Source organism: Piliocolobus tephrosceles, chromosome 9 (genome assembly GCF_002776525.5).
Source record: "Piliocolobus tephrosceles isolate RC106 chromosome 9, ASM277652v3, whole genome shotgun sequence".
Taxonomy (NCBI): domain Eukaryota; kingdom Metazoa; phylum Chordata; class Mammalia; order Primates; family Cercopithecidae; genus Piliocolobus; species Piliocolobus tephrosceles.
The window spans coordinates 65,246,192-65,261,016 of record NC_045442.1 but is presented as its reverse complement, the minus strand read 5'-3'; the positions used below and the strand labels follow the sequence as shown (position 1 = coordinate 65,261,016).

Here is a 14,825-nt window from a genome sequence, read left to right as displayed (position 1 = left end):
TTTCCTGCCTTTCTTTTCCTCGGAAACCACATAAATCAGATGGTTTTGCTTTTGATTTTTAAAAGTCTCAATCATAAGAATAATTAACTTATTCACCCTGGCAAAATGCTGCAGTTTCCATCTTATTTATAACAGTGCTATTATTACAAGGCGCACTCAGGGGCCTGCAAGCACCCAGTTTTCAGCTGTTTCCTTTTATAGACGAGGCCATTGAGGCCCAAAGAGTATGTGGCTTACTCAAGGCCGTGTACTAGTTATGAAAGAGCCTGGATCAGAGCTATTTCCACCACCACATTGGTCTGATTTCCATTAGCCTAAGGGTTTGGGCAGAGGGTGGTCCCGGGGTTGGGTAAATGACCCCACCCTCAGAGCAACCACAATGCAATTAGCATAGGCATGAAACCCTCCTTCTTCCCTTCCCTTGGTCCTTTCTCAGACTCCTTATCTCTTGGGTGACCCCTTCCTGATGTTTGTGTTGGATTTTGTTTCTTTTAGGCTCTAGCTATGCCCTCCAACTGAAATGCTCCACTCCCAGATACTTACATGGTTAAATCCCTCAGCTTCCAGAAGCTGAAATCTCACCTTCTTAAGGAGGCCAACCATGGTGCCCCACCGAATCCTGCAACCTCCCCCCACACCCTACAGTATGCCATAGCCCCCTTCCTCTCCTTTATTTATTTATTTATTTATTTATTTATTTATTTATTTATTTATTTTTAGAGACAGGGTCTTACTCTGTCATCCAGGCTGGAGTGCAGTGGCACGATCTCAGCTCACTGCAGCCTTGACCTCCCAGACTCAAGCGATTCTCCCATCTCAGCCTCCCGAGTAGCTGTGACTAGAGGCATCTGCCACCTCATCCAGCTAATTTTTTTTAATCTTTTGTAGAGATGGGGTCTCACTATGTTGCCCAGGGTGGTCTCAAACTCCTAGCCTCAATTGATCCTCCTGCCTCAGCCTCCCAAAATGTTGGGATTACAGATGTGAGCCACCATGCCTGGCTTCCTTTCCTTTTTTTTTTTTCTTTTTTTCCTGAGATGGAGTCTCGCTTTGTTGCCTAGACTGAATTGCAGTGGCGCCATCTCGGCTCACTGCAATCTCTGCCTCCCGGGTTCAAGTGATTCTTCTGCCTCAGCCTCCCGAGTAGCTGAGACTACAGGTGCCTGCTACCACACCTGGCTATATTTTGTACTTTTTAATAGAGATGGGGTTTCGCCATATTGGCCAGGCTAGTCTCAAACTCCTGACCTCAGGTGATCCGCCCACCTCAGCCTCCCAAAGTGCTGGAATTACAGGTGTGAGCCACTGTGCCCAGCCCAGAGCTGTTCTTGATACTCACAAGCTCAGACTGTGAGAACCTCAAGGCCAGGATCAAGAATGGAGTCCCTGCCATACCCTCGCAGTGCCGGGCACTTAGGCCCTCAGGTTCAAAGTCAACTCCAACCTGTATGAAAATGTCAGGGGAGGAAAGATTAAAGCTAACATTTTCCACGTGCACCCCCCCAACAACTTCTTTACACCTTCATTTCTTTTTTAAGTGTTCTGGAATATAAAAATAACAAAGTAAGCTAAAACAAAATTCTGAGCAGAGATGGAGGACCCCGAGCCACGTGGCTTGCTTTGGACCCTGTGTGCACCCTCAGCGCCACCCTCACAGCCCAGTGCATACCCAGTGGAAGGGGAGAGGCTGGAGAACTCTGGGCACTTTTGTCAGGGCTGCGAACAGGAAACCCGCCCAGTGGAAAGGAGCCAGGTCCTCTGGCTTTGGAGAAGAATGGGCTCAGAGAGATGTGAGACACCGGGAGAGTGTTTTCAAGCATGCGAGAGAACGTGCTGATCAGCACTTTTCCATCTCCACAGGCGATGGAGCAAGAAAAAATAGTTCTATTTTTTAATACAAGAGAGTTCAGTGAGATTCAGAAAGGATGCCTTATTTAGAAGGAGGTTAAACACCAGCAGAATATAACCAGGAGGAATTTGAAATCTCCAATTTTGCAGTAAAGTATCTTTCGACTGAAAAAAAAAAAGAACAAACAACATTCGTAGAACAAAGACCATGCTTCTTTTCGCAATTCCTATGGATTCTTATTTACTTATTTATTTATTTAAATTTAGGACACACCAAGACCTTTGAGTATCCAACAGATTCTAAACATTAGAGTTACGATGGCAATAAAATGATGTGGTTGGGAGCTGGGGCTTAGAGTCACACTACTTGGGTTCAAACTTAACGCTTTCTAACTGGGATCTCAGGCAAGTTGTTTAATCTCCTTGCACCTCAGATTTTCTGTCTTTTAAATGGGGATGATAGGCCAGGCACGGTGGCTCATGCCTGTAATCTCAATACTTTGGGAGTCTGAGGTGGGGAGAATCTCTTGAGCTCAGGAGTTAGAGACCAGCCTGGGCAACAGAGCTAGACCCCATCTCTATTTTTTAAAGAAATAGAGATCATAATCACACCATCCTCATAGGAACACAGTGAGGATCAAACAAGCCCATCTGTGTGAAGACCTGGAGCGTGGTAATTAAGAACAATGCCAGCCACACAGTACCCAGCTCACCATCAGGGTGTGGTAAAGTTAGAAGTTCTGGAAGGCATACATCATTTCCCAGAGGGAAAGGGCTGGAAAAGGGACCAAAAGGGCGATCCTTCATTTAGACAGAAGCTGCAGGAGACACACTAGATCTGGAACCGAAGAGTAGGGAGTTTGCGGGTACAACAGACAATTGGGAAGTCGGGAAGGAAAAACAACAGAAGCAAAACTTTCCTGAGAAATCGTAAACCCACTTTCTTTGGTCTTCTTTAAAGAGGCGAGGAGGGGCTTACTACATGCCAGGCAGGATGGATGTGAGAGCTTACCTGGTTCTCACACAGCTCTGCCAGACTGGCCTTCTGGGTCGCACCAGGGAGAAGGGCTCAAACCTGGCAGAAAAAGGGAAGGAACTGGCCGGGCACAATGGCTCAGGCCTGTTATCCCAGAACTTTGGGAAGACGAGATCGGAGGATTGCTTGAGGCCAGGCGTTCAAGACCAGCCTGGGTAACATAGGGAGGGAGACCCTGTCTCTATTTTAAAAATAAAGTGGGGTAGGGGCCGGGTGTGGTGGCTCATGCCTGTAATCCCAGCACTTTAGGAGGTCGAGGCAGGTGGATCACAAGGTCAGGAGATTGAGACCATCCTGGCTAACATGGTGAAACCCCGTCTCTAATAAAAATACAAAAAAATTAGCTGGGCGTGGTGGCAGGCACCTGTAGTCTCAGCTACTGGGGAGGCTGAGGCAGGAGAATGGCGTGAACCTGGGAGGTAGAGCTTTCAGTGAGCTGAGATAAGGCCACTGCACTCAGCCTGGACAACAAAGTGAGACTCCGTCTCAAAAAACAAAACAAAACACACAAAAAAATTAAAGTGGGGTAGGGAGGCAGAACAGACCCCAGGTTTCTTTATGTTGACCAGTCCAGGTGGGATTATAATGATAATAATCACATGTAAAATATGAGCAGGCACTGATACAAGCACTTCGCATGTACAGTAATAACTGTTCAATCCTCCCCACGGTCCTCTGAAGATTGTATTCCTGAGGAAGCTGAGGATATAATTTGATCGGCGGAAGCTGAGTGCTGGGGCAGAAACGCAGGGGTCCTGTCCAATTCAGGGCAGGCTTCCAGCACTCAAGCTGAGGTGGACTCCAGCAGGGCTGACCCCATAGCAGACAGAGTCCAGACCCCATCAACCCTGTCACCACCAGTTTGTGAAACACAAATTTGATGGTGTTTTGACCCTCCAAACCCTCCAAAGACAGACATCTAAGCATGCACAATTTCTTCCTCGCGGAAATGTCCATTTAAGGCCTCTTAATCCTGGCCACAAATCTCATTGGGAGGGGCTTCTCGGATAGAGTCCTTCAACAGTATCTCTTATTCTGCAATGTGCGTGTAAAGCAGAGACAGGGAAAGCCCCACAGTGGGTGTGTGAGACTAGACCCCATAGATGTCCAAGTCCAGAGATAAGTGAGCCCTCAAGACACCTGACCGCTTGCCTCAGTCCGCTAGAGAGGATAATCATTGCCTCAGGTTAGCCACACAGGAAGAAGTCAGGGTCACCGCTGATTGCCCTTCCCAGGCAGGGGAGACAGGAAGCAAGGCCCCTCACTGCCTGGACCCAATGTTCCCTGGATGTCCCAACCCTTTTGCTACCCTTGGCCATCTCTGACCGGTCCTGTGCGAGGACGCCAGCATGTAACCGCCAGTAGGCCCGGGCTGTCAGATCTCCAGGGTAACTGCATGTGCCTGGCACACAGCAGACTCTTTTTGTGGCTCAGACGCACATGGCTCCTGACTGACTGCATGCAGCAGGGCGGTGAAGAGCAGGCTGACATCTGACATCTGCCAGCTGAATGCCTCGGAGAGCCTGTTCAACCTCCCTGTACTCCAGTTTCCACATCTGTTCAAACGGGGATTCCACAAGCATGTAATGAGGATCAAGGGAGTTGAAACAGGAATCCTTTGTAGTGCCTTGGCCCGCAGCACTCAATGGTACTAGCTGTTAATCAGCATAACTATATTTAGCTGCATGACACTGGGCAAGTCGCTTATCTCTGAGCCTCCATTTTTGTTCCTATAAAGTAGGGATATTTCTACCTCACATGGTTGCTGGGAAAATTGAAAAAGAATATCATGTGGGTCGTGCATGGTGGCTCATCCCAACACTTTGAAAGGCCGAGGTGGGCGGATCACCTGAGGTCAAGAGATCGAGGCCAGCCTAGTCAACATGGCGAAATCCCGTCTTTACTAAAAATATAAAAATTAGCTGGGCCTGGTGGCACATGCCTATAGTCCCAGCTACGTGGGAGGCTGAGACTGGAGAATCACTTGAACCTGGGTAGCGGAGGTTGCACTGAGCCAAGATTGTGCCACTGTACTCCAATCTGGGCGACAGTGAGACTCCGTCTCAAAAAAAAAAGGAGAAAAAAAGAAAGAGAGTATCACGTGTAGAGGGCTTGGTGCCCTGCATGGGAAATGATGGGTAAGAAGTCAACCGTTGTCTGTATTGCATTCCATTCTCTCGGGGTCTTGCAAGTTGAGCAACCAGCTAGCAGTGTATAAAAGACAGAATTTGGTCTGAGCCTTCCTGGCTAGGGGCACATCATGAATAGCTCCCAGACACAATTTCTTCCAGCCCGACACGGTGGTTCATTTTCGCCAAAGTGGAGTCACCTTGCAGCTCTTTTTCCCTTAAAGAAATGGCTCAGAATGGCCCCCTTTCTAGATCTGTACCTGAGCAGGGATCTTCAAAACTCCGCTCTCAAAGAGTGACTAACAGGGAATTCAGACACAGAGGTGGTTGGTGAGGGAATATTTGGAGCAAGACCTTTACCAGTCAGCAAATATCAAACCAAGCCAAAAAACATCCCACTTGCTCCTCCCTGCCAAGCCAAGTCCACCCATGTCCTGACAAAGGCGCTGGTGAGGCTGGCCTAGTTGTGGACCCAGGCACTGGGACCCCAGGAAGGGAGAGATGGCAGCAAATACCTTGCTGCTCAGCTGCACAGATGCCTGCATTGGGAGCAAGAGGGAGGCCAACCTGTGGTGACGGATTCTGGGTCCTGGGTCACAAGGAGACATGAGTTAGGCAGCCGCTCCTCCCTGAGAGCAAGGCTTCATCACCTTCTTTGGACTCTGGACTGAGAATGAGGTCCCACATCTAACAAGGGGTATTTCCTCCTCTTTTGTGACTTTATTTACATGCGGAAAAGCTTAGGAATTTAAATAAACAGATAAATAAGTGATTATATATTTACTAAATCACTTTAATTGAAGAAAACCAACTTACATGCAATCAAGATGAGAGTTGACAAAACTTATTTTCCTTTGGATGATAGTTTTCAGGTCAGATATGACTTCTTTTCCCAAGAAGTCTTCTCTTCCAATCAAAATGCCTCTGGAGGCCTGGCAAGGTGGCTCATGCCTATAATCCCAGTACTTTGGGATACCAAGGTGGAAGGATTGCTTAAGCCCAGGAGTTCAAGATCAGCCTGGGCAATATGGAGAGACTCCGTCACTACAAAAATCTTTAAAAATTAGCTGGGTGTGGTGGTGCACACCCATAGTCCCAGCTTCTTGGGAAGATGAGGTGGAAGGATTGCTTGAGCCCAGGAGATTGAGGCTGCAGTGAGTCATGTTCACGCCACTGCACTACAGCCTGAGCAATGACAGAAACCTTGTCCCCCTAAGCACTTCTCAAGTACAGTAATAATCGTTTGTGCCCCCTCACCAAAAAGAATGCCTCTGGGTACCTCCAAAAAGAGGTAACCGTTTGGCATAATCTGCCCACTGAACCACTAATTCAATGAGTATTTACTGAGCACCTACTATGTGCTAGGTGTGGCCCTACTAGGTGTGAGGCCGGGGGGAGATGCATGAAAAAAATGAACCCACTCCTCAAGTAGTTTCATCTAGCCAGGACACCATAGGACTTCTGCTACTCAAGCCCTGGCTGTGTCCACCATGAAGCATAGCCACAAAGGTTTGGTTTTTATATTGCAATAATGGCGTAACAGTTAGAATTTAAGAAAAACCTTTAACGGTCACTGCCCGTAATCTCACTAACACAATCATTTCCATTTGCCTTTGCCTACCAGTTTTTTTTTTTCTTTCTTTCTTTTTTTTTAAGACAGAGTTTTGATCTTGTCACTCAGGCTGGAGTGCAATGGCATGTGTCTCAGCTTACTGCAACCTCTGCCTCCCAGGTAGCTCCCTCAAGCGATTCTCCTGCCTCAACCTCCTGGGTAGCTGGGATTACAGGTGTGTGCCACCATGCCTGGCTAATTTTTACACTTTTTTAGTAGAGGCAGGGTTTCACCATGTTGGTCAGGCTGGTCTCGAACTCCTGACCTCAGGTGATCTGCCTGCCTTGACCTCCCAAAGTGCTGGGATTACAGACATGAGCCACTGCACCTGGCTAGTTTTGTTTGTTTGTTTGTTTGTTTTGGCTTTTTAGAGATAGGGTCTCACTCTGTCACCCAGGCTGGAGTGCAGTGGCTCAATCATAGCTCACTGTAACCTCCAACTCCTGAGCTCAAGCTATCATCCTGTCTCAGCCTCCCAAAGCACTAAGATTATAGGCGTGAGCCACCGTGCCTGGCCCGTTTTTAACTACATCATGTTTTAGAGTAGTAGCAATCACAACATGCTTAGAGATTGAATTTTTCTACCATTTATATTTTTATATCTTCCTGCCTAATCTTCCTTATTAGCTTTTTTTGGAAAAGCTACATGCTATTCTATCCTGTCTCCTGTCATTCTGGTTCATGTGCTAAAATGACAAAACCATTCCTCATTACTGGACTGGCATGATTTGGGTTTTTTGTTTGGTTGGTCGGTGTTGTGGGAAACTGCAGTGTTTGTGGACCGAGCCATGTCTATGGAGAACACAGTCTGTCCAGGTCCTGTGCTGAGGTCACCAGAGGCCTAGTCGGTCACCAGGCAGCCATGGTCCTCACAGAGCTTAAGGCAAGAAACCAGCAAATCATTTTTGTTAAGAAGTGAAGACACCTTGGAAGACATATGAAATGAGTCACACTAAAAGCCCCAGCAAAACAGATTCCAGTCTGAGGGACCCAGAAGAGTTAGACATTTTCAAAATGACTGAAGGAAAGTGTTTGAGAAAGTCCCCACTCCCAAGCTTTAGTCACCAGCAGAGCTGAAACTACCTCCACACAGGGTTGTATTTCCAAACGGTAGCTCTTCTGATCTCAATGGTGATGGAAGGAAAACCCCCTTTATTTCAGAATGAGCCCTCTAACCCTACTGAGCAGCCAGGAAATCCCAAACCTGCCTCCTGCCCGCTGGGACCGCAAGTTCAGCCTGTGTCCATGGGGGAATTACTGCATGGGTTGGCTTCTCTCTGAAACTTTCTCCTCTCCACTTGCCACTCCAAACAGAGCATGAAAAAGAAACCCCAGAAAGAGAACCACAGCTTGGGTTTCCACATTTAGCAACTTTTCCACTGTCTCCCTAGAAATAAAAACAAGAACACACATTCATTTACTCCACCCCACCAAGACTGTCTCCTACATAAAATGCAGCTCTCTGCTCCCCATACCCCAACCCCAGCTGCCAGAAGCTGAAGTGGAAGAAAAACCAAAGGTGCCCAGCTGGAAACCCGGGCAGCCTAGAGCAAACTTATGCATGTCTGTGGGTTCTCCCTCTTCCTCTACACTCCAAGGTCCCACAGGGCCAGCTGTACACCCATGGTGTGGGGAGAGAGGGATGGTTCTTGGTCAGGTTCTCTCTTCTGGAAACTTCCACACAGCAGAGCCCTGTATTATTTTCCCCTCCAAAGTGTACGTCCAGTGCTTTGCAAATCTTGGTTGATTTGGCAGAGCATTTATCACATATAGTCACAGTGTACTCTGAAGAGCAGTTTGCTTGACCCTATAAAGCCTTAAGCTCTTACGGCAGGATACAGAACCCACAATGACAGCTTGGGGGGTACCCTGAAATCAGAGAATATGGAGCCCTCTCCAGAAGCTTCATTTCTTCCCAGTCTTTTGTTAGATAGGAGGTCCAGGACAAGTCACCTCCGGATCGTCACCTCTGGATCGTCGGGTCTCAGTGGTGGTGGCACAGCGAGATCCTCCCCACCAGCAGAGGGCCTCATACTGAATACATGGGGCTCCTTAGTCTGAATTGTCTTGGTTTTAAAACATTTCAGGGCCGGGCGGGGTGGCTCAAGCCTGTAATCCCAGCACTTTGGGAGGCCGAGACGGGCGCATCACGAGGTCAGGGGTTCGAGACCGTCCTGGCTAACACGGTGAAACCCTGTCTCTACTAAAAAAAAAATACAAAAAGCTAGCCGGGCGAGGTGGCTGGCGCCTGTAGTCCCAGCTACTCGGGAGGCTGAGGCAGGAGAATGGCATAAACCCAGGAGGCGGAGCTTGCAGTGAGCTGAGATCCGGCCACTGCACTCCAGCCCGGGCGACAGAGCGAGACTCCGTCTCAAATAAATAAATAAATAAATAAAACATTTCAGAAGAGGAAATCTACCACTAGACTCAGCTCACAGCAAGCAGAGCCTCAATGGTACTCAGTAGGTGCTCAATAAATGCATGTATTCTTGCTCAACAAACCCTTAGGGATGGGGAGGGCATCTGCAGAGAACCCCAGATTGTAGCCAGAAAGAGCTTTACAGAGGAGGAGTCCAGAAACTCTAGCTCTTGGTTCTCAAACTCGGCTGAATATTGGGGAATTGAGGCTTTAAGAAATCCTGATGTTAGGGGAATGGGTGTTTGGATTGATGTGTGACAAAGCATTGTCACATGTCCAAGATCGAATCTAGGTGGTAGATACACAGCTGCTCACTGTAGAATTCTTTCCATTTTGCTGTGTGTTTAAACATTTTATTTTATTTTTGTTTATTTATTTTTTTTCTGAGACAGGATCTCACTCTGTCACCTAGGCTGGAGTGCAGTGGCACAATGTCGGCTAACTGCAACCTCTACCTCCCAGGTTCAAGCGATTCTCCTGCCTCAGCCTCCCGAGTAACTGGGATTATAGGCACATGCCACCACACCTGGCTAATTTTTGTATTTTTTTAAGTACAGATGGGGTTTCCCCTTTTTGGCCAGGCTGATCTTGAACTCCTGACCTCAGATGATCCGCCTGCCTCAGCCTCCCAAAGTGCTGGGATTACAGGCGTGAGTCACCATGCCCAGCTGAATATTTTCATAATGCAATGTTGAGGGGGAAGTCCTGAGGCCTGGTCTTGCCTCAAAGATTCTGATTTAATTGGTGCAACCTGTGTGTTTGCAAGAGCTCTCAGGTGAGGCTACTGTCCAGGTGAGGCTACTGTCCAGGTGAGGCTCTAGTCTGGGCTCGTTGTGGGCCAGAACAGCATCATGAGTATCACCTGGGAACTTGTTAGAAATGCAGGTGTCCAGGCTCCACCCTGCCCAGGTGTGCAGAGCCAGAAACTCTGGAGGTGGAACAAACAATTGATGTTTTAACAAACAAATGCCTTCCTGTGATTCAGGTGCATGTTAGCTAAGTTAGTGGTTCACAAACTTGGGTGCATGCTGGAATCACTTGAGGAATTTGGGGGACAAAATAAACAATATTCCAGGATAAACCTCTTACCCCTTGAATTAAGACTGCAAGGCAGGAGGCTGCAACATAAAGGAAAACTGTCCTGTCTAATCCAGAGCTGTCAGGGGCATCCACTGCCCTCAGTGCAATCCAGTGCAACAGGGGACATTCTTTCCTCCCAGGCTTGTCACCAAGGACCTAGGAGAAGGAGTGAGTAGGGTGACGGGGATCAAAATGGATCAGGGTCTTCTTCCTACAGATGAAGAAACTGAGGATCCCAAAATGGAGCAACTTGCCCCAGCTCATACACCAAGGCAGGGGGCAGCCAGGATTCAACCCAGTTCTGTCTCCAACTAAGTGGTTTTTAGTATATTCATAACCATCATCACTATCTAATTCCAGAACATTCTCATCACTCCAAAAAGATACCCTGTACCCATTCACTCCCCATTCCTCCCTCCACCCAGCTCCTGTCAACCACTAATTTACTTTCTGCCTCCATGGATGTGTCTGTTCTGAGCATTTCATGTAAATGAAACCACACACTTTGTGGCCTTTTGTGACCAGCTTCTTTACTTAGCAAAATGTTTTTGAGGTTTACCCATGTTGTTGCACGTATCAGCACTTTGCTCCTTTTTATGACCAAATATGTGCTTGTATGGATCTCCTTGGTTTTGTTTATGCACTCACCTGTGGATGGGCGTTTGCGTTGCTTCCACTTTTTGGCTATCATGGATAATGCTACTATGAACGTCCTTGCACAAGTTTTTGTGTGGACATAACTGTATTCTCAATTCTCCTGGGTAAACACCCAGGAGCGGAATTGCTGAGTCCTATGGCAACTCTATTTTTTAACTTTTTAGGAACTTCCAGACCATTTTCTAGAGCTTCACTTCTGTTATCAACCCCATTTTGCTGATGGCAAGGGAGGGAGAGAAGTGTTTGCTCATACTCATCAGCTATTGAATGGCGGACTCAGAGGGTGGGGGCTGCTCATGGAAAGGAATCCTCTGTTTCCCTCAATGCATTTCATCCATTCTTCAAAACTTTTGAGACCCTTCTATGTGCCAGTTACTAGTCTAGGTGCTGAAATTACCTCTGAGAGCCAGACAGACATAGTTCCTGCCCTCTTGGAGACATAGGTTAGAGAGGAAAACAGGCCGTAAGCAAATAATTACAAATTTGACAATCATAACAGCGAAATCTATGAGAGTATTTGCCAACTTATCCTCTGCTTTGTATTGTGATCAAGAACTTGGGCTTAGAGTCAGCCTGCCCAGGTTCAAGTACTCGCCACTTACTAGCTGGGGGGCCTGGGCAATTTCCCTAACCTCCCTACGTCTCTGTTATTCACATGGAAATGGACAGCGTAACAGTACCTACTTTAAGGTTTACAGGGTGGATTCAAAGCATCAAACCCTAGAAAGCACTTCAAACCCGGCTCTGGCAAGTCCAAAATCAATACAAGCTATTGAGGTTGCTGTTATGCTGTCTATACCTTACCCATCACTCTGGGGTATGAATCCTGGTCCCTCCAACTTTCACTGTTTCCCACCTCCTCCCCATGCCTCGCTACCCATATACAAACTCTAACAGTAAGCAGAATTACCACAGTGCTCTGTTCCAACATCCTGCATTGAGCTAATCTGGTTTGATGCTCCAATTAGAATCCCTGAATGCCAGGCTCCTCACTGCACAGAGAAGAAAATGCTATTTAAATACTCATCTTTTCTCCTTCACTAGACTGTGAGCGCCCTAAAGCTAGGCCTTCTTTATCCTGTAGTGCTAAAAGGTTTTGGCCAAGAAAAACAAGTGGAGGTAAAGTCGTAAAGTGGGGTGGTAGGGTTGAGAAAGGACAGGCTCTGGAGCCAGACAGTCCTGGGGCCATCACACCTGCTCTGCCACGTGTAACCACCTGCCCAGGGCAGCTTCCTTGGGGAACCTCCTTCAATCATCTGTGAAATGCAGGAGGAGCATTTCAGACCTGGTGGGGATCAGCAGTGACCTGCAGAAGTTGCTGGTGTGTAGTAGGCACCAGATACCTGGTGCTTCTGCTGCCTCGGTGCTGCTGAGGACCCAGAGCCCTGTCTGGGCAGCATGCCCAGCAGAGGCAGAGAAGTACAGGAAGTACACAAGGTCAAAAGGAAAACGCGCTCTCCAGAGACGTCCTCTGATCACTATCGTGTACACTGGGTCGAATGGAACAGAATTTGCTGCTAGAGTGTTTTTCCTCTCCTAACCCCATAGACGCTTCTATTTTGCTATTTTTACTAAACTCGAACAGGAACAGAAAGTATTCATGCAACTGTATCCAGTGAATGATTAAGAAATGCATAAGAGCGGAGATTGTGTAATTCCCAAGCTGCTGTGCCTTGTCATCAGCCGCAAGTCCGAGAAATACTGTAACGGTCAAGTTGATCTCTATTCCTAAGAAATTTCCTGGGTTGGCTTTAACACATTCTTGAGAGTTATGACATAAGATTTTAAAAAAATTCCTCCTACTCAGTGAGTCATGCAAAGCCAACCACACATCAGTAGTGTCCTTTCCATGTTTATTCTTCAGAAGGTATGTTAGGAATAATATGTTTGCTTTTGAAAGATGCCTTGTAGGCCGGACGCGGTGGCTCACGCCTGTAATCCCAGCACTTTGGGAGGCCGAGGCGAGCGGATCACCTGAGGTCAGGAATTTGAAACCAGCCTGGTCAACATGGTGAAACCCGGTCTCTACTAAAAATACAAAAATTAGCCAGGCGTTGTGGCGGGTGCCTGTAATCCCAGCTACTCAGGAGGCTGAGGTAGAAGAATTGCTTGAACCTGGGAGGTGGAGGTTGCAGTGAGCCGAGATCATGCCACGGCACTCCAGCCTGGGCAACAGAGCGAGACTCCATCTCAAAAAAGGAAGGGAAGGGAGGGGAGCAGAGGGGAGGGGAGCAGAGGGGAGGGGAGGGAAGATGTCTTGTCTTCAAGTGAACTTCATTAAGGATGAGTTGCTTATTTGTATTAAAAAGAAGGCTGGAGGATAGCTTGAGCCCAGGAGTTCAAAACAACATATTGAGACCCCATTCTCCAAAACAAAACAAAACAAAAAAAAAGAAAAGATGGGGATCACTGAACTTTTCCATTGCATTATCCAAGAATCTTAAAATAAAAGTCATATTTTTAAAGATTATTGAAGTTTTAAAATATGTCTTTTTTTTTTTTTTGAGACAGGGTCTCACGATGTTGCCCAGGCTCTTTTCTACATCCTCCCAATTAGCTGGGATTTCAAGTGCATGCCAACCCACATAGCCTTTTCTTTTTCTTTTTTCCTTTTTTTTTTTGAGGCAGGATCTTGCTATGTTGCCCAGGCTGGAGTGCAGTGATGCAATCGCACTTCACTGCACCCTGGACCTCCTGAGCTCAAGAGATCCTCCCACCTCAGCCTTCCAAGAAGCTGGGACTGCAGACACATGCCACCAAGACAAGTGGCTAATATTTTAATTTAATTTTTTCTAGAGACAGGGTCTCACGATGTTGCCCAGACTAGTCTCAAACTCCTGGCTCAAGCAGTCTGCCCACCTCAGCCTCCCAAAATGTTGCAATTACAGGCTTGAGACTTTTTATTTTTATTTATTTATATATATATTTTGAAATGGAGTCTCGCTCTTTGTTGCGCAGGCTGGAGTGCAACGGCGCAACCTCGGCTCACTGCATCCTCCACCTCTCAGGTTCAAGTGATTCTCCTGCCTCAGCCTCCTGAGCAGCTGGGACTACAGGCACCTGCCACCACACCCGGCTAATCTTTTGTATTTTTAGTAGAGACGGGGTTTCACCGTGTTAGCCAAAATGGTCTCAATCTCCTGACCGTGTGATCCGCCCGCCTCGGACTCCAAAAATGCTAAGATTACAGGCATGAGACACCGAGCCCGGCCCGAGCCTTTTTATTTTTAAAAGTGACTTTCCATTTTCTTTCTGTGGCAATTTCAAGAGGCATGGTGGGTTATTATCCCTGAGCTTTCTTGGCTATTAAAAAAAGGCCATGGGGCTGGGCGCAGTCGCTCACGCCTGTAATCCCAGCACTTTGGGAGACTGAGGTGGGCGGGTCACCTGAGGTCAGGAGTTCGAGACCAGTTTGACCAACATGGTGAAGCCCTGTCTCTACTAAAATACAAAAAAGTTAGCTGGACGTGGCAGGTGCCTGTAATCTCTGCTACTTGGGAGGTTGAGGCGGGAGAATTGCTTGAAACCAGGAGGCGGAGGTTGCAGTGAGCCGAGATCGCACCATTGCACTCCAGCCTGGGCAACAAGAGACTCTGTCTCACAAAAAAAAAAAAAAGAGGCCATGGGGCTGGGCCCAGTGGCTCACACTTGTAATGCCAACACTTTGGAAGGCCAACGTGGGAGGATCACTTAAGCCTAGGAATTCCAGGCTGCAGTGAGCTATGGTCATGCCACTGTACTCCAACATGGGTGACAGAGTGAGACCCTGTCTCAAACATAATAATAATGATAATAGTAATAATAAAAAGAAAATAGGTGGTGGCAGCTCCCACTTCATCTTTATTTTTTATTTCAGAGGCACCTATAAACCAGGAGAATTATGTACAAAAGGAGTCCCCAAATATAACCCAAGACTCAGGAAATTCTTGCTCCTCTTGGCAGGGATACAGCTGAAATTTACCTTTATTTAGCATACTCCTCAGATAAGGCAAATGAATTGTGCAAAGAAGATCAAAATGGGGCGTTTTTTTTTTTTTTTTTTTT

The 14,825-nt window shown here is 47.2% G+C and overlaps 1 protein-coding gene across 3 annotated transcripts in view; it reads right to left on the bottom strand.

The window, feature by feature from the left end:
* Positions 1–14,825, bottom strand: part of LOC111537915 — a 31,933-nt gene that overhangs the window by 14,791 nt on the left and 2,317 nt on the right. For all 3 annotated transcript variants that reach the window (XM_026455323.1, XM_023205051.2, XM_023205052.2), the window contains exons 2-3: positions 10,134–10,280; positions 1,340–1,444 (exon numbers count right to left, since the gene is read on the bottom strand). In XM_026455323.1, the coding sequence (XP_026311108.1) occupies positions 1,340–1,444; positions 10,134–10,280 (252 nt within the window). The remainder of the gene's footprint in view (positions 1–1,339; positions 1,445–10,133; positions 10,281–14,825) is intronic.